This window comes from Condylura cristata, unplaced genomic scaffold, assembly GCF_000260355.1.
Source record: "Condylura cristata isolate star-nosed mole 26May11 unplaced genomic scaffold, ConCri1.0 scaffold00016, whole genome shotgun sequence".
In the NCBI taxonomy this organism is placed as follows: Eukaryota; Metazoa; Chordata; class Mammalia; order Eulipotyphla; family Talpidae; genus Condylura; species Condylura cristata.
Genome location: NW_004567117.1, coordinates 5,449,027 through 5,468,146, shown reverse-complemented (window position 1 = coordinate 5,468,146; position 19,120 = coordinate 5,449,027). Strand labels below are relative to the sequence as shown.

Sequence of the window (19,120 nt, the reverse complement as noted above, 5' to 3'; positions counted from 1 at the left end):
CAAGAGAACTGCCATTGTTATGGCTGCCATTGTCTCTGCCAAACAGCAGGGCAGCCTCCCCATGTGTCTCTTACCCACATGTGTCTTCCAAATATGCCTTCCAAATGTCTCTATATGTATCCCCTAGCAGTAGTACTAGGGTACAAGCCAGAGCTAAAAAATTAAGAGTTAGAACTAAAAAACAAGAAAATCAGAACATTCAAGTGTCCAATTATTAGTCAAGTATGGCCTCTTAATTCTGTCCCTAGTTTCCAGTGGCCCCACATTCTGGAGGTCAGGTTCATGGTGTGCTGGGATTGTAATTCTATTGCATGAGATCTTTTTGGCATGGAGATAAGGGTGGAGTTTGTAAAAACATAAAGGGATGTATTGTTCTTCTAACATTAGAAAAATCCAAAGTGTAATGGCACTACTTATTATTCCACATCATATTTAGTAAGTTAACTTTCAGTAGAAAGCTCTCTGGAAACCATTGTGAAGTTGTTTGCTAGGAAGAAAGCTATAGCTGAAATGATTCATGAGCAGCAGGAAGATCTCTGAGGCCGTGAACTCACTATTATCTGACCACACTTGGCTATTCTTCTATAAGTTTCTAAAGGCAAGTTTATTGGTAGTATCCTAAGAGATCTTCCCATATTCTAGATGTGGGGCCTTGTGCAGCTTAATCATTTCCACATCACTCTTAAGCTGATGGTTCTGAAATGAAAAGTGAGGTAAAAGTTGAAACACAGCACAGCATGTTTTCACATGTCCTTGGCAGCTAAAATCATTTTGGATAGCTGAATCTTTCACATTGGTCAACAATTGACCCCCTTTAATACAAGGACTTAATTGAAATTACTTTTGGGTGCATATATTCTGAGCCCCACCAGACGTCCTTTCGTTGCTGAATATAGCTAGGCTTTTGGTAGTAGATTAGACCATCATTAAGAATATAAAGGTTTTCCCACAGGCCTGATAGTCCCTTCCACATGTTCATAACTATCTGCACCCCTCCCTTGCCATGCTTGACTTTGACGTGACTAGATATATATGTTTATTTTTTAGTGAGCTCCTTTTAGACAACTCATTTTCCTTGGTGTTGCCTACTTATATGCTTTTGGCACTCTCTTCCTTTCTTGTGAATTTTTGAAGGGTCACAAACCAAGTAATATATTTTTTCTGTATTTGATGAGTATAGACTGACTCATTCACATGAATGCTTGGCTCTAAGTATTCATTTCGACTGGTCCGGGTTTTTATTTTGTGAATTTATTCTCTTAATTTTGTATGTTTATGGTAGATAACTTTATTCTGAGTAGATTAACATCAACTCATTTCACCCTCTACGTAAGAATTTAAACCTGAAAAATAAGTTTAAATATCAAAGCAAGTTATTTTATATGAAAATGTTATAAAACGATTGAGTTTTGTTGTGTTTTTTTTTCCTCCTGAATGATTTTTCAAGTATTCTTTGCCTTTAGTTCAGTTCTCTCTGCTGGGTGTGGAAATAATTCTGCCTAATGAAAAGGTTTAAAGATGTTCTCTAAAATACTCTCCAAAAGAACTGTCTCTCTGGCAGTTAACTCTCATGGGGGTAAAGTAGCTTTCAAACCCCTCACAATAATGGTTAGTTTTAAGTATCTGACCTATTTGTGTGCCAGGTGGGAGTTCAACTCCCTGGAAGACCACTTAAGATAGCAATGCCGTTCTTGAAAAAAGTTTTATAAAAGCAAAATGTCAAGCTCTAGAGAACAAAACATTTTAATGTGAACCACAATTGTTTCTGGAAGAACTCATTTGTTCTGCTGGAAAGAAATACTGTGATTCCTAAAAAACTGGAAGTGCTAGTCTTCATATAGTCTAAGTGAATCTCTTTCAATTGTGAGTGCAAATTAATCCTTCTAAAATTTGCACAGTGCAATAAGTGAATCATAAGTATTTTCTATACTTCACGATAAGGAAAATCATTGTATTTGTGTGGTGCTTTGAAAGTCCTCACTGATGGTCAAGTTGGGGTTTCTAACTTACCCTGACTGCAATCTTCCAGTTTTGCACTATAATCTGCAGTGCCACTGCCTCTGCCATTTAGTGATCTGAGTTTATATCTGATGTACACTTTTTTTTTTTCCTAATCATTTGATTGTATGGCTGCCTACCCTATTAGACTGAAGCCCCTGAAGGGTCAAGGGCATGTCTTCCTTATGACAAATATCAGCGGCAATTTCCCGTATGGATCCCACATGTGTTTGTTGAATGGACAAGGCTAAACTCCAGATTCACTTTCCTTAGCCCTTTGGCATAAGTACAAATCTTGGGAGACTCAGCTCTCCTCTAAAAAAACATCACAATATCTCCTCAAGCTAACTCTTACTCTTTTACTATATGCTCTAAATGACTGTTGGAACTTCAATCTATGCTGCTTAGACCACATCAGTGCAGTCAGTGGTTTGTTTACCTTCCTAGACTGAAGAATGAGGCTTGTGTCTTACTTTACTTTGAATCAACAATGTCAGTTAACTGTGTCGGGCTCACAGAGGTTATTCGGTTCATGTTTATCAATTTAAAAAGTGAAAGAAGATAGATTATAATTGTAAACTGGTAAGACTTCATATACTGCCTATACATACAAGGATTTAGTATTTTGGAGTTACTTGCAAAATCCTAAAGGTTGCTCTTCCTTCCTAATGTGTTAATGATAGAAGTGATGAAGTGGAAAAACTAAGGAAAATATATTCCTACCAGTAAAATACATAAAATAACTTAAAAATACATTCATTGCTATTTCTTGTTTACAATGTTATTTGCTTACAGAAAATTTATTCAACAACTAATTAAGTGCCAACCATATACCATGTAATATGCAAGGTGGAAGAAATGGAAGTACAGATTTTGTTATTTTGCTTTTTGTTAGATATATTCAGTATCAGCATAATACAGCATGTCTTTCTTATGCATCATCTGCATTAATAATCATATTGGACATCATTTTTTCCCAACCTCTCAATATCCATGCAAAAATAAAAGAAATCTTTGATTATAGTGCATCATGTTCTTTTTAATCTGCCCCTGTTTCTCCAGTATTGCCTTGGACTGGCATTGTCTACTACTATTCTTACTTTTTCTTCTATATGTTAATATAAAACATATATTATTGATCATGTTACTTTGTAGTTCTGTCCACTGTTTATGCCTACATGGTCTGTTTTTCCTTCTAAGATACGAGCAATATTTGTTTGAGGTAGTCACACAAATGTTGTTTAAATGAAAGAAAATATTGCCTTGAATAAAATGCCTAAAATGATCAATAGGTTTTCACTCTTGTACATTTCTTTCTATATTATAACTAGTAGCCATGAATGTATTGTTTATACAATAATAGAATTGGGAATGGCGCTCTTGATGACTCTTAACAAAACATGTGAGGTAGAGATGGGAGACAGTGTGCTTAGCATTGATGAGGACTCCAAGATTCACCTCAAATGGTTCTGACCCCCAGGCTCTGTTAGCACTTAGCAGATATTGTTTGTCTTCTCTAAGTTTGTGTAGGCTAAGGAAATTGGACATCTGTTTTGAATAATTTGACCTTAAATCACATTTTTGAGTAAAGCCACATGAATACTATTGTATCATTTTATTATATTAGGAAGCAACAAGAATAAACAATATCCTCTGGGCTTCTGGAGATACCCAAGGATTGATCTAATTGTTTTCATGGTATTAAATGTCTTATTTAAAATTCATGTTTCCAGGGAAGCTTAGTATATTTAAGAAAGCAGATTTTTGTAATCATCTTCTCATCTTGCATTTTGTCACTGATTTTTTTTTTGTTTACTTGTAAAAAAAAATTAATAGAAATAGTCTTGGCTCCATACTGCCATCCCAACCATTATGGTTTTCATATTTTTGTTTTTCAATAAGAAAATAGCTCATGCAGTTTGATAGCCAACTGATTTTATTTTTAAAGCTGTAATTTAAAGTGGAAATTAACTCTAATAGTTTCCAGTTCATTTTTACTCCTCTATTTTTAATTTTCTCCAGAGAGCAGATGCCACAAACATTTGGTTATCTGACCCAAGACGTGCTCTGAAATCTTTATATGTTGGGTTCAAACATTAACTCTATAGTCAGACTGACAGGATTAAAATCTTTTTTTTTTTTTAATGTACTTTGGGGAAGATTTTTAACCTTTTTAAATATAAAACTGTAGTAGAAGTCCCTTCAGTGCATTATTGAGGGCACCAAATAAAGAATCGATGTAAAGTGCTTAGCAAAGTGAATGGCACATAGCAGATATTTAATAAATATTCTTTAAGTGGCAACAGACACACAACAATAATAATAATGTGAAAAAGAAAGCATCATGATGGTCCATGTTTAGATAAGAGAGGTTTACTTCACATCAGCTATTCTTTAGTTCTCCGCAGTGACAGCATCACTCTATATAGACCACTGACAGTTTCCATTCATAAGCAAAAACATGTCTGGAGCAGTTATCAGATAAATCAAAACACCCAGAAAATTAATACTACATATACCCTTTGGCCCTTTGGCCAACTTCCTGGTAGAGGGACAGAGTGTTACATGAATTAAAATACCAAGACATTTATGTAGATGTTTAATCCAGTATACTTTGCAGTACCAGGTATTTTAAACATTGAACTGGGACTGCATTCCATATTGGCTTAAAGAATTAATCATGTGGCGGATGTGACAAGTCCATGTAGATTTTTATTCTTTGGATAAAATAAGAAAAGGCTAAAAGACCACTGACCTCATATATTTTTGCAGGTATCTGAAAAGGGTTTTATAAAGAAATAAACTGTTGTTTTAGGGCATAAGTTTATGGGTATAAGTGTGCTTGACGAAAAATGGTTAATTTTCCTTGGAAATATTTTTAACTTTTTATGACATGAATAACTTTTGTCATTTTTGAAAATATATTAAAAAAATTAAACCACAGGGGAAGAAGTGACCCAGTATGAAGAAATATAAGTTTGATGTTGATCAAAATTGTGTTATCTAGTTATATTCCATTATAACAGACTAATATGTGTGTGTGTGTGTAATTTTTTTCCTGGAATACAGTAGTTTGTCTTGTAAACAAATAAGTTCAAGTGAGTGCATTTTGAAAGGAGTTTAATAAAATGAATAATTTAAATGGATTAAAATTTAAGCTATATGAAATGTACTTATTCTACAGACAGACAAAAGGCTTTAAAACTCCATGAAAGATGAAAGAGAGGTATGCTAAAGTCTTAGATTTTAATAGAAATATAGAACTTATATTCTGATGGCACCCTAATATTAATAGTGAAACTATTGTAAAGGTACCCTTCTACACAGATAAACTCAGAATAATACATATGACTTTTTTTTAATAGAAGAATGGGATTTTAGGCTAGAGATGTAGGGGGTGAAAAGATTCACCAGAGACAGAGTGGGGAGCAGAACAGGCAAATTTAATGAAATATACTGCTAAGGAGAGAGCAGGTGGACCAGGAGAGGTCTGCTGTGCCATGTGGGTCAGCACCCTGGCTATAGCAGTGATAGTGCTCAGATTTAGCCCTTAAGCCACCAAGGAAGCACCAAACTCTAAATCCTACAAGTTAAAAACAATAAAAGAAAGAGAAAAGCTAAAGCTTTAGACAATTTCAGAATAACAACTGTGGTATGGGACAGTGGTTAAGTTGTGAAATACATCATGGTATATCACCATTCCTGCCAAAAGATGGCTTTACAATCATTGCTCATGTTTTTAGTACATTTCTTTGTAAATCCTTTCTCTTTCTTTCTGTGTTTTTTGTAATAGATCTTTAATGATACAGCATGATCCAAAATTCAGTTCATTTAGATATTGTGAGCTTTTTAAAAGTTTTTAAAGTCATTTAAAACTTTATGAAGATGTTAAGAAATAGACAAGGTTGGAGAAAACATGTCTGTGAAACCCTGTGCATACATCACAAAGATTCTATCAGATATTGCCTTTTGCTATGTAACATACCATCCCCAACTTAGTGTCTGAAAACAGTACCACAACTGTTTCTATATCTATATGTCCATAGCTGACTTGTGAGCTATACTTGAGAGGATATAATGTTCTTCCTACAATTTTCTAATGAATGTGCTACATCTTAAACTGAAAAGTAGTACAATATCATGCTTGAGAACACAGACTCTGAGCCATTTTCTTAGAGGCCATATCTACATTAGTTGAATGACCTTGACCAAGTTTCTTAACGTCTTGTAGACATCAGTGTTCTTTTCATCTATAAGTATACAAGAGTTAATGTATATAAAGTAGTGCAAAATACTTAGGAAAATGTCGGTACATATTAAATATATATAAATGTTAGCTTAGAACTACCCTTCGATTAATAATTAATATATTTGCCCATGTATTTAACTATTTGAAAGTTCTTATTAATTAGATTTGTAGTGCAATTAATAACTTTCACAATCACCATTAATTATTTTAGCATTTTACTATTGTAATAAAAAACAAGCATTTGTAATTCAGACTTGGTAAAATTTCAGCATTTAAATCGTACTAGAATGATAATGTATATTGAAAATTAATGTTTAAATGTTGAGAATAAAATGAAACACATGCCTGGTTTATACTCCTGACCATGTTGAATAGCTAGTGAAGGTATTAGTCTATATAATCATAAGATCATTGACACACTAATTGTGGGAGATGCTAATATGTTGGAGTAGCAATTCCATTTTCTGGAACTAAAACCAAATACATTTAGATAAATTTTGGTGTCAAGGCCAGACTTTGTTCCATGTTTACTATGTACCAGACACTACCAAATTACCTAATTTAGTTGACTGAACAACCTCTTGGAAATGGGTTTAATTTTATTCCCATTTCATAGATAATGAGGCATAGAAAAGTTAGCCAAATTGTTCAGTGATTCATAGGAATGAGAGGCGAGAAAGTTTCCCCCACTCTTCTAGTTCTTCTTAGACTAGCTGAGCAATCAGAGTCACATCAGAGAGTGTCCCTGGCTGAACTGGTTACCCTGCCTCTGGTGTCACCTACCCCTGACCACAAGCCCTAGGTTCTTCTCTCCATCCACCTCCTGTTCAGTGTAGCATGCATCTCCCCACAGTCAGCCTGTTGAAGTCTGCACTGGTCTCTGCTGTCTAAGGGAAATTCAATCCCATTCCTGTCCAGAAAACTATCTCTGTCAACAGTGTTCCTCTGGCTCACTGCTCCAAGAGCCACAGCCAGTGGTGAATAGGCCCTGCCTTTCCTCTGCTGGGCTTGTCACATCTATGCTCCTTGGCAGGGCCTGTTCTCTGCTTGTCAGGATCTATGTCTAGGCTTCTTCCAGGGATCTGGATGTGCTCTCACTGGAATCTGTCTTTAGTGATTCTGGGACCTTCCTGGGGGTTGGGGAGATCTGTGGGGCCTACCGCATCAGGGCTAACTGCTAGTCCTGTTTTGCCACTTGTGGGGCCCGCTGAGCATCTGGCTACCTGTTTGCTTTGCTCCTTTGCTTGCAGGGGCTCCCCTTCTTTGGACATTGCTACTAGCATTTGCTCTAGAAGTCTGCTTTTCCTTCAGGAATTACTGGCTTTGCACTGCTGCAATGTAGCTGTGCGGTTTGAAGGAGGTGATGAGCTCAGCGTTTTTACTGTGCCACCATCTACTCTTGCCTGTATAATTCCATCTCATAACAAGGCAAAGCTTAGCTTGTTGACTGTCACTAAAAAAAAAAAAAAAAGTTAAAAAAATCATCTCTAAATCTAAAGTAATTTAAGTAATTTAGGGCAAATATAGCAGAAGTCTATATTATAATGGCTGTATTATTTTGAGATTTAGAACAGAAACGCACTAGTGTCTAAAGGTGTTAATCAATAAAAAAACTTGACTTATGGGAAATTAAGCAGTCTCTTAAGAACATTCTAAACAGTCAATCTGTCACTTTCCCATTGTATGTATGGCTTATTTCCTGGGATGCAATCAATTAGCATCATCAGAATGTTAAAAGGTTGAATTTGTTTACTCTTTTTCTTAACTTATAAATTGTGAGGCACATACTGAGTATTTTCTAGTAAGTCATTGCAGCAGTTTCTCTGGATGACACACAGTGGCACAGTTAGTTTTCACTAAAACCTCACTTCCCTTATGAAAGAAGAACACATCATTTTTAATGGAACCCCAGGGTTTCTTCACTTTTCATGAGCTTATTTGGGCCTTTCTCTCATATATATGACAACTAGGTTTCAGAATTTTCTAGGAAACTGATTGGTAGACATAAATTCACAAACTGTTTCTAGACATATATAAAACCAATGGATTCCAGAAGTGAGGAGCTTGTGAGGTTGTCCTTCTTTGCCAATTCTACATTTTCACCAGCATATTAGGAGTTAAAAAAAAATAAAAGTATTGCAACTTAGAAATGGTCTTGTCCAGTGGCAAAAATCCACATGACAGGTGAGAAGAGAGAGTGTAAAATAGAAAGCAAAATATGACTTTTGGGTGAAGAATTTTTTCACTAAAATTTTATTCTCTAATGGGAAGTATTCTGTGTTTGTGCTAGGATTAAATCTTTGTCAGGAGCATACAGGAAGAGGCATAGCTTAGGAAGGATGTGTGACATCTGTTGTGCAGAACATAAATGTGGCTGTGGAGACATTGGTTGCATCAGGCTGAAATGGGTGCTAATCAGTATTTTTAAAGTGACGGTGGCACCTCCCTGCAGAGGACTTTGTTCCCTTTGAGCTTTGCTTCCTGAGTTCATTTATTTCTCCACAGGCCTTCATTTTCCCTCTTTCACAAGGTTTCTTATCAGAAAAGACATCTTCCTTAGGAACATTGTTAGTACTTGCTGAGGGAGCAGGATGAGGGATGGAATCTGGTCTTTTGATATTTGAGGAATGAGATCAAATTTAAAATTATGACTTAAAATAAAAAGCCTTCTCTCTGAAAAGGCAGCACACAGTTTATGTGTGTGTATGTATAAATGTGTGTGTATATGTGTGTATATGTATGTGTGTATATGTATGTGTGTATATATGTATGTGTGTGTACATATGTGTGTATATATATGTGTATGTATATATATATATATAGGTTTTTGGAAGGAGTTACAGTGTGCTCATAAGGCACTCCTTGTGCCATGAACTTAATTGTGGGTTGCATGTAGCATTCATGCACTTCTTTATTTTGCAAGTGAAATAAGGTAGAATAGAAAACAGGAATGTAATACATATTCACAATAGAAAGATAGTAAAATAATTTTTTTCTGGAAAGTTTTTTTTTTTTAAAGATTTATTTATTTGTGCATAGAGAACTTGGGTACAGGCCAGAGGTGTGGGGGTGGTGAGAGGACTCACAAGAAACAGAGTGGGGAGCAGAACAGGCTCATCAATGAAGTACACTGCTGAGGGGAGCAGCAGGCAGGTCAGGAGAGGTCTGCCATGCCATGTGGGTCACCTCTGGGCAGGCAGGGATCGAACTCATATGGAAGTGGCTTTAGCTTCTCAGTGCTATGCTTTAACCCACTGCGCCACCAGGGAGGGCCCTCTGGAAAGTTTTGTATCTGAAAATGTGTGTGTATGTGTGAATGCATGCACACAAAACATCGTCTGTGTACTGGGTTGCAGTATACAATGCATTTTATACTATGAATTGTAATCAAAATGTTTGAAAAATGGTGATTTTAGAGCATTTCTTTCTGATTTTGAACATAAAAAATTCCAATTGCCTCGACTCTGTCAGATGCTGTTTGTGGGCCCCTTTGTGAAATTAGCTGTTCTCTTCATTTCTTTCAAGTTGCACTGTTGGGAGGATTAATGAGATGCAGCTGACGGTGCTCAGAGCCTAGGCACTGGGGGTGTTTGCGTACCTGCCTTTTTCCCTTCTCCCCCAGAGCAGCTAACATATGCGGGGGCTCTGTGTGGCATGACCTACTGAGTACTCGTCCTTTTCTCCTTTTCTTGAAGTCAGTTCTCTCCTGTATTCATTCTTGTACATTTTTTTCCACTCACACAAATTCTATTTGTTTGTTTGTTTATTTGTTTTTTGGTCTATCTGCTTTCCATTCTTCTACTTTCTTTCATATTCAAAGTTTGGCTATATAGACATTTTCTTTGTGTTCAAAAAAGAACTTTTTTTTTTTTTAAATTCTTTTCAGTTTGTCTGTTTTCAGTCTTCTCCTTGTACACTGTAGATGTGTCACCAAGAATGCCTTGTGCTGTCACTTTTAGCCTGTGCCACCAAGTGTGGTCTGCAGGTCAGAGCTGGTTCATACATTATTTCTTCTGACCATTGTGAACACTGAAAGCAAGTCTTTTGATATTTTTATAGGAATTTGACAGAGTAATTTTGTGTAATTTGGGCTTGTACTTTGCATATGTTTTCTTTTTCTAGAACCTCTGTCTATTTTATCTTACATAAATAAATTTGTTCTGCGATGCATTGGGGAATTTAAAAAAATTAAAATTATTATGGATTGAGGAGTGAGAAGTGCTATTCTACATAGCTGAATTGTTACAACTGGTGTATCTAAATTAAGTTAGAAGAAGCATGAAGGAAGATGCAAACTAGTCAGGATATATGCCAGCAAAGATGGGATTCGAAAACTTTTTATGTAGCTTTAGGATGCTAAATGCACAAATTTGAAGGCATGGTTATAGAAGAAAAATTGAAAATGGAACAGCCAAAGGAGAGAAAGAACAATGATCTGTGTTCCTTCACTAAACCTAAGTAATTAAAAAAATGAATTTTAATAGCTTTGAAGTTCATAAGTGTTACTTCTCTGTCAGCCAAAGTGTGTCTACTAACATAATTCTCTCTCCTGCTGATAGAAGAAAATACTCCCTTTTTGTCGTGTATCCAAAGTTTCTCAAATATGGGAAGAATGCTCATGTGGATTCTTTAGGTGTGGTGTGTTAACCTTCATCTGAAAATTACAACTTGTAGCCCTAGATCATATGCAATGTTATAAACCACATTACTTCAATAATAATAAAAAAAATACAGTTAAAAGATAAAATTAAGTAAAAATGTAGAGCTCCATCTGACCAATGCAATGTTTAATGATGGGGTAGAGGAATAACTAATTATATGTAGTTATTACTGCTATCATAAACAATGATGGAAGATAGTCTGGTCAAAAGCATTTGCGAGTAGATATAATTAAGCTAAATTTCATTCAAAGATTTTAAGAGTGCGAACAGTCCATATGCTCATTAGAATTTTTCTCTTTTCAGGGAAATCAAAGAATCATTCTTAATTTTTTCCCAAAAAAAAGTATTTTTATTTATTTTATGCATACAAGAATTGGGGTGTAGGCAGGAGATGCAGGGGTTAAGGTGACTGAATTCACCAAAGATAGAGTGGGGAGCAGAACAGGTAGATCTTCCTAAATACACTGCTGAGGGGAGCAGTAGGGGAAAGACAAAGATCTTCTGGGCCATGTGGGTTAGCTCCCTGGCAGGGAATCGAACTCCTGCCTCAGTGGCTGGTGATAGCCTAATAGTGCTGAGACTTTAACCTCTGTACCACCAGGGAGGCTCCTTAAGTAACTTTTAAAGGATCAGTTCAAAGAACTCTGATTCCACCACAGAGTTCTTTTCAGTTGTCTGCAATATAGATTCTACTTTATGCTAATTATTTAAATGGTGTTTTATTATCTGAACATAAACAGATTTCCTATGGTAGTTTGAACTGTGGTTTCTTTTATTTATCTGCCCTTTCAGAGTGTTTTTATAGGGGAAAAATTTCAGGTAGGGAGGGACCGGCAGAAAAAGTCCCAATTACTCTTTGAAAATGCATTTCCTCATAGTCAAAACAGTAAAGCAGACGGTAAAAATTTAACGGTCAGCCATATAGGGTTGTTTTTAAATAGCATACTGATGCTCTAAAGTTAAATTAAATAAATGTTTTGAATATTTTAAACATCGGTTTGGTGAGTTGACTTAAATAGAAGGTAGGTGATAAATTCAAACCACTAAAAGGCATTTCTTCCATCCCACCTGCCATTCCTTTCAGCACAACTGCAAATTTACCCAGGATTTGGGGTTGCTCATTCACACCTTCTCCCATAAGCTTACCATAAGTCAGCCATGCAGCACTATCAGGAAATACTTGTATTGGCTGATATTTTACGTTCTGTGCTCTGAAGTCATGAGTCCTCATAGACACACACAGAAATAAAGAACTCTTTCCCAAATCTTCAATGTAGAAGAAAGATTAATTGAGTAGAATTTTTTTCAATGTTTCAATCTTAATGTTCCTTAATAATAAAGAAAACTTAAAAATGACCAGTTGGGTGAATTAGACTAGAATCACAGAATAGTTGTAAGATGGACAGATGGAAATATATAGAATTCATTGCAGATACTTTGGAGAAGCTATTCAATCTCTGTAGCTATGAGGAGACAGTTATGACAGTAATCACCAGCAATGTTTAACCTTATGCCACGAGGCAAGCATTGTCCTCAGTATCCTTCTATACATTAAACAAAATTGTGAGGGCTTCAAAAAAATGCCTACTGAGAACCTGGGAGAAGGAAAAAAATGGGGACTGCTCAAAGAAGGGGCTATCGAACAGGTATTCAATAGGGACTTTTCTTCGAAAGAATCATGATTGTTGACTTCAATGTGTTTTCTGGGAAGTTTGGAGGAAGAGAGATGCCTGAGACAATGGGGGTGGTAGGGATGGAATCGTGTGAGAACAAATGAAGGGACAGTGCAGCTAAGTAGACAGTTTTATCAGTGTTCCATATGTTCTTGGAAAACTAATTTTCATGAAGTCACACACTGAAAGTGATAGACTTATAAGAAGAATATGGTTAGAGACAGTTTCTCAAGCTCTATGCAGCTTGGTAGTGAGAGAATCAACAAAAACAGTAACACTGATAAAAAATCCTGGAACTCCTTGGCGATCTAGGGGTTAGGTGTCAGTGCTGTCACCACTGTGGCCTGAATTCAGTCCCCACCAGAATTCACCTCTGACCTACACCTCAGTTCTTCTACACAAAAATAATAAAGTTAAAAAAAAAAAAACTGGTTGTGTTAACTCCCATTTGGCAGTTAGAATTCCAGTAAATCCATCTTTTGCCTTCTGTCCTCCAGCTCTTCCTTCCTACTAGAGTTCCTTACAGTCATTTCCTTTCATTTAAGACTTTCAGTTACTTAAAAATATGATGCAGTTTTGTCTTCTTCACCAATAAACATTCTTTCCTTTATAAACTCAGGAAAGGAGTGGAAGCTTCAGTGTATTCATCTGTTCTTTAAGTTTCCCAAATAGCTTCACAAAGTAGAAAGAATACTGGGTTTTGAAACCACAAAAGTTCTTGCCAGTTCTTCTTACACTAAACAAAGATAATTTCGTGGAGGTTTTAGCGTTAACTGCCACCACAAATCTGTTCACTTGAGAATTTGCCCCTGATCACTTCAAAACTTTAATATCTTAAAAAATCTTATATGACCCAGAGGGACTACTGTGTTATGTATATATCTTCCTCTACTGCCATTTCTCTTTGAGCTTATCTGCAGAAGCATGCCAGGTGCGGAACAGACTGCATTCTGACTCAAACAAGGGAAAAAGAAAGCGAAACTGTGCAAACCTGGGAAATGTCACAGCTCATGGGTCCTCACCTGTGTGCTTACAATTGCAAGGCATGTCTCTGACTCACAGCATAACAGCCTGGTTTATTTACAAGGGGGCTTTGGGAGAGGTTAAACAAAATAGGAAAGAATTTCTAAGACCACATCTGTGCTACCCCAACTAGTGTTCACAGTGTCCAATACACCAGACCACAAACTGCTTATAGAAGATGGTGCTGCCCAATGAGTAAGAGCCCAGAGCTGGGAGCAAGCTGTTAAGTGTGAACTGGGACCCAGCTCACGATGGCAACTGGAAGTGTTCCCAGGTGAGGCAGAGCTACAGCAGCCAGCAGCAGTAGTCCAGAGGCCAGGCTGGGGCATGCTGGAGGCAACAATGGCAGGATACAGCAGTGGAGGTGGCATGGGCAGTGGCCATTGGCGCTGGTCAGCAGGCAATGCTGAGAATTAGGCAGTGGTGGACAGCTCTCAGAGGCCCCAGGTTAGCAGGCAGTGTCTGTTATGCCAGAGGCAGGCACAGTGGTCCGGGGGCATTGCCAGAAGACCAGGAGTTAAGGTCTTCCCAGCTGAGACTGACAGGAAAGATGGTCTGATGAGAGGCAGAGCGCTGAAGTGATCAGAGTCCCAGGTGATAGTGTGTGTCTGAATCCACCTGCTCCCCAGCGTTTTTTTACTTTTAGGGTGTGTTGGTTTCAAACATGATTGGCATGTTTTCAAAACTGGCACCATTTTCAAATGCTGTTGATGCCAACATGGGCTCAAAACTGATTGAGGCACTTTCAAATCTGGTGCAGATTTCAAAACCCAAGCCCCACAGGCGAGTGAAACAACCTGTGCAGTTTGTGCGCCTCTCAGTCAGGCCAGGCACACTCCACTGAACCTCCTTGCTGCTGGGCCACAGCGGAGCTCGCGCCAAAAAAGGGGCTCAGTAGAATATTGGTGACTTGGATTATCTGTGAATTGCACCCTGGCCTCAGGATAACCATGTCTGCATACTTCAGACTGTTGAGAAACTGTCTGAGAAAACTGAGAAACATTTTGTGTCGGAATGTCAGAACAAATACTGTGTAACTGGGAAAACAATCTTTCCCTGTATCAGCAATGGCAGAAAGTAACCCAGTTTATGGTAACATGTGAGAAGAAACTCCTCTGTTTCAGCTTATCTAAGGGTTCACACTGAACTTCACAGGATACAGAAAATCTCTACTTTGCCACTTTCTTATGTTACTTATTTACCTCCCCTGATATGTATACCAAGTTTAATCGCTAGAAATATGTTAGGATATACTGTTCTTGGCAGTGTGGCCATCCTCAAGCTTCTGGTGATAAACCAGCTAACCTCATGGCCTTGGCATAGGACAGCCAAGTCAGGAATGCACATGGCAACTATGTTGCAGGCAACCAAGTCTCAGATGATAAGAGTGTGGAATTAACCTGCTTTCAGTATAAATTTTAACTCCTATTCTTTTTTTATTAAAGATTTATTTATTTACTCGTACAGAACTGGGGTACAGGCCAGAGATGCGGGGTGAGAGGATTCACCAGAGACAGAGTGGGGTGCAGAACAGGCAGATCGATGAAGTACACTGCTGAGGGGAGCAGCCCGTGGGTCAGGAGAGGTCTGCCACGCCATGTGGTCACCTCCGGGGCAGGCGGGGATCAAACTCATGCGGAAGTGGCCTAAGCTTCTTTGTGCTGTGTTTTAACCCGCTGCTCCACCAAGGAGGGCCTTTAACTCCTATTTTAAACAACAGTCTGTTTCAGGTTTGTGCTAGGGTAGGTCAACCCTGTATATACATTTTGTAGAACATGGCTAACCCAAATTGTTTTGGTGACGTTCTCTTGCTACTGCTCCCTTTCTCTGATGCCAGCTCTTTCTTAAATTGTGTTTGAGGGTCCTCCTTCCCACTGGAATATGTGTTCACTAGGTAACCCTCCTCTGTGGCTTGACCCTCATATTCCAGGTGCAAAGCACACCTCTCTTGAGAAATTGCTTTGTTTGCAATTTGGCTATAATTTCCCTTTACTGTTGTTTTCTTCGTATGTGCTCAAATGGCATATGAAAAAACATGGGGTTATTGGGCTGCGGCAAGATGAGTAGTGGGCTGCAAACTCAGAGCCTCAAAGTTCTGGTTTCACCACTAACTCATCCTAAAGCCAGAATAAACTGCTTCCTGTCTCTCTCTGACTCAATTCCTATTGTCTTAAATGTTAACACTAACTTGCTTCCCATACGAACACTGCAGGGGTAACAGTCATAAACAAATGTTCAATAATTGATCCCTTAACAATAGCCTATTTATTTATAAAGGGTGGTTGCATGTATTTTTTATATAGTTGTTATGATAATTCCCTGGAAAAGGGTCTTATTTTTCTGTCTAAGATATCTTATAAATAACACACACACACTTATCTTTGTGTGTGTGTGTAGATATATACTAATACACACACCTGTACACAGACATATTTAGCTACTTTGAAGTTGTGGTTTACAGTAAGAAAAATTTTAATTGAAAACAAAAATCAGGAGTTCACCCCGCACTGGTGTGTTTATGTTTATACTCCAAATTTAGGTCTGCTTTCCCCTCAACGTTTCAATATATTTATCCTCTGCTAAAACTAACCTGTTTTCCCTTTTACTTCCCTTTTAATTGTGGTGTTCTGTTTTCTCTTTTATTTTGCAACAGTTTGCCTTCATCTTTCTTTAGGTGATATATAAGATTTGGGTAGTATTTTAGTTGTCATTTTTCTTTCTTATATATGGGGACTAAATGTGCTGGAATTTTAGGGAAGCTCACCAGCACCCCTGGGCAGGTTATTACCAAAGGTGTGAAAACAGGAAGAACTTAGGGAATTTTCAGAATGACTGTCTGCTGGCTGGGGTGATGATTACATCTGCCTGCTTCATCTTACGCCTGTCATGGAAACGCCCACACTGTTAGGGAGAAGCATTTAGTATAGTAGTGGGGTGGTGCTGTGGTATTACGTTACAAGAAAATCACATTATATTGATCACAAGGAGCATCATAAGGCCAATAAAGTTTTCTAAGATCCCACAAGCAGACCAGTCTGCTATTTCTGTCTAGATTATATAAGACTATGAAAGAGAATGCGTTACTAAATGGTAGGACTGCCGCAGAATAGTGCTGCCTCATAGAAGTTTCTCAGATGATGCGAAGGTCCACTTTTTTTTTTTATTTAGATTTATTTATTTGTCCATACAGAACTGGGGTACAGGCCAGAGGCTCAGGGGTGGTGAGAGGCTTCACCAGTGACAGAGCGGGGAGCAGAACAGGCAGATCTACAAAGTACACTGCTGAGGGGAGCAGCGGGCGGGTCAGGAGAGGTCATGTGGTCACCTCCGGGGCAGGCGGGAATCGAACTCATTCAGAAGTGGCTTTAGCTTCTCAGTGCTGTGCTTTAACCCGCTGCACCACCAGGGAGGGCCCGAAGATCCACTTTTATACTAAACAATATGCCACTAACTCCTGTGGCTTTTTCGCACTTGAATTGTTGGTCATATAGCAGAAGCCCTGGAGTTTTAACAGTACAGATTTTAATTTAGATAGCGTGTGTGCCCGGTGACTACCAGATTGCTCAGTGCATGCCTGTAAATCAGACATATTTCTGTTATTTTGGAGACAAATTGCAATGGCATCAAGGCATTTTCCCTTCATTAATCTTGAGAGTGCTTTGGTTATAAAAAAGGTATGGGAGACATGGGATTTTTAAAGCCCCAGTGAGATATGCAGAGCCTGTGTACATGAGGGTGGCTTTTAAGAAATGACCAAAAGTAGTGGCCCCTGTGTGACATCCCTTCATTTTGTTTTCACAGGCTCTTTCATGTTGGTGAACACATCGGGGAGACCTGAGGGGAAGAAAGCCCACCTCCTGTTACCTCAACTTAAAGAAAATGATACCCACTGCATTGATTTTCACTATTTTGTATCCAGTAAGAGTAATTCTGCTCCCGGCTTACTCAGTGTCTATGTGAAAGTCAATGATGGGCCTTTGGGGAGTCCTATCTGGAATATATCTGGAGACCCGACTCGTACATGGAACAGGGAAGAATTGGCCATTAGCACTTTCTGGCCTAACTTTTATCAGGTATGCTCTTTGTTTTCAACTTCTGTTTTGATGCACACTAAAAAAATATAAGTTGTTTTTATGTTAGGATGATCAGAGAAGGTTACAAGTGTTTTTTTTTAAATTATTATTATTATTTTATTTTACCCCAATATAAGAAAAACCGATGCTACTTGATATAGAGTGTATTAAGACTTTGTTGTTCAAGTCCTTTGAAAAATCAGTTTAAAACACCATTCAAACTTGTTTTTACATGTATTGATTTAAAAAAATAGAAAAAGTAACATGCAGCAAGTCAGGAAATTTTACCTGCAAGGATATTTTACTTTCTATTCAACATAAGCTATATCTGGCCCTGGAGAATGCAGCACTGGATTCTAAATGAGGAAGCCAATGTGTTGTGAGTAGGTTTCAGAAATAAATTAGTGCTAAGAAGTGATCCTTGGAGTGGAATTGCTGGGTCACATGGTTGCTCCATTTTTAGTAGTTTAAGGAACCACCACCAGCCTTCCATAGTGGTTGGACCAGCTTGCATTTCCACTGGCTGTGTAGGAGAGTTCCTTTATCTTTACATCCTCATCAACATTTGTTGTTGCCTGTTTTGTTTTTGTTTTGTTTTGTTTTGTTTTTGTTTTTGTTTTAATATGTACCATTCTCACTGGTTTGAGATGGCACTTCCCTGGTTTTAAGTGATGTTGAACATTTTTTTTTTTTTTCATATACCTATTGGCCATTTGCATTGCCTTTTGGAAGAAGTATCTTTAAGTCTTCTGCCCATTTTTTGACTAGATTGTTTTGAGTCACTTGAACTCTTTGTAGATCTTTGAAATCCAGCCAAACTTCACAAAACAATTCAAAAGGAAACTTACACTTCTATGTTTATTGCAACACTATTTATAAAATAAACAACCTAAATGTCCCAAAAGAGATGACTTGATCAAAAAAGGTTGGATGTATACACAAGGGAATACTATTAAGTGATCAAAAAGATAAATGCATGCCATACATAGAACATGGGTGGAGCTGGAAAGGGTTATGCTCAGTGACAAAAGTAAGTAGAAAAAAGAAAAATATTGGATAGTCCTCTTTTAGATAACACTTTAATAATACATTGTGAAAATGGTGAAAGTTTATACATCTTTAAATTTAGCAATGTACTACAAGGAATTTCTCCTAAGAAAATCATAAAGAGTTGTTAAAAATAATTAACTACATGGATATAGAATGATTTTTATAATATTGAAAAATGAGAAACAGTATTATTTTTAACAGTAGAGGGATAATTTATGTTACTTAAGTACAAAAATTCACTTTGCAACCATTCAGAATGTTAGAAGACTTTTTTTTTTTAAAGATTTATTTATTTGTACATACAGAACTGGGGTACATGCCAGAGGCTCAGGGGCGGTGAGAGGCTTCACCAGAGACAGAGTGGGAAGCAGAACAGGCAGATCAAAGAAGTAC

At 37.6% G+C, this 19,120-nt stretch overlaps 1 protein-coding gene across 4 annotated transcripts in view; it reads left to right on the top strand.

Moving 5' to 3' along the window:
• PTPRM (protein tyrosine phosphatase, receptor type, M) overlaps window positions 1-19,120 on the top strand; it is a 558,641-nt gene that overhangs the window by 80,269 nt on the left and 459,252 nt on the right. For all 4 annotated transcript variants that reach the window (XM_012725901.1, XM_012725900.1, XM_004683746.2 and 1 more), the window contains exon 2: window positions 17,406-17,677. In XM_012725901.1, the coding sequence (XP_012581355.1) occupies window positions 17,406-17,677 (272 nt within the window). The remainder of the gene's footprint in view (window positions 1-17,405; window positions 17,678-19,120) is intronic.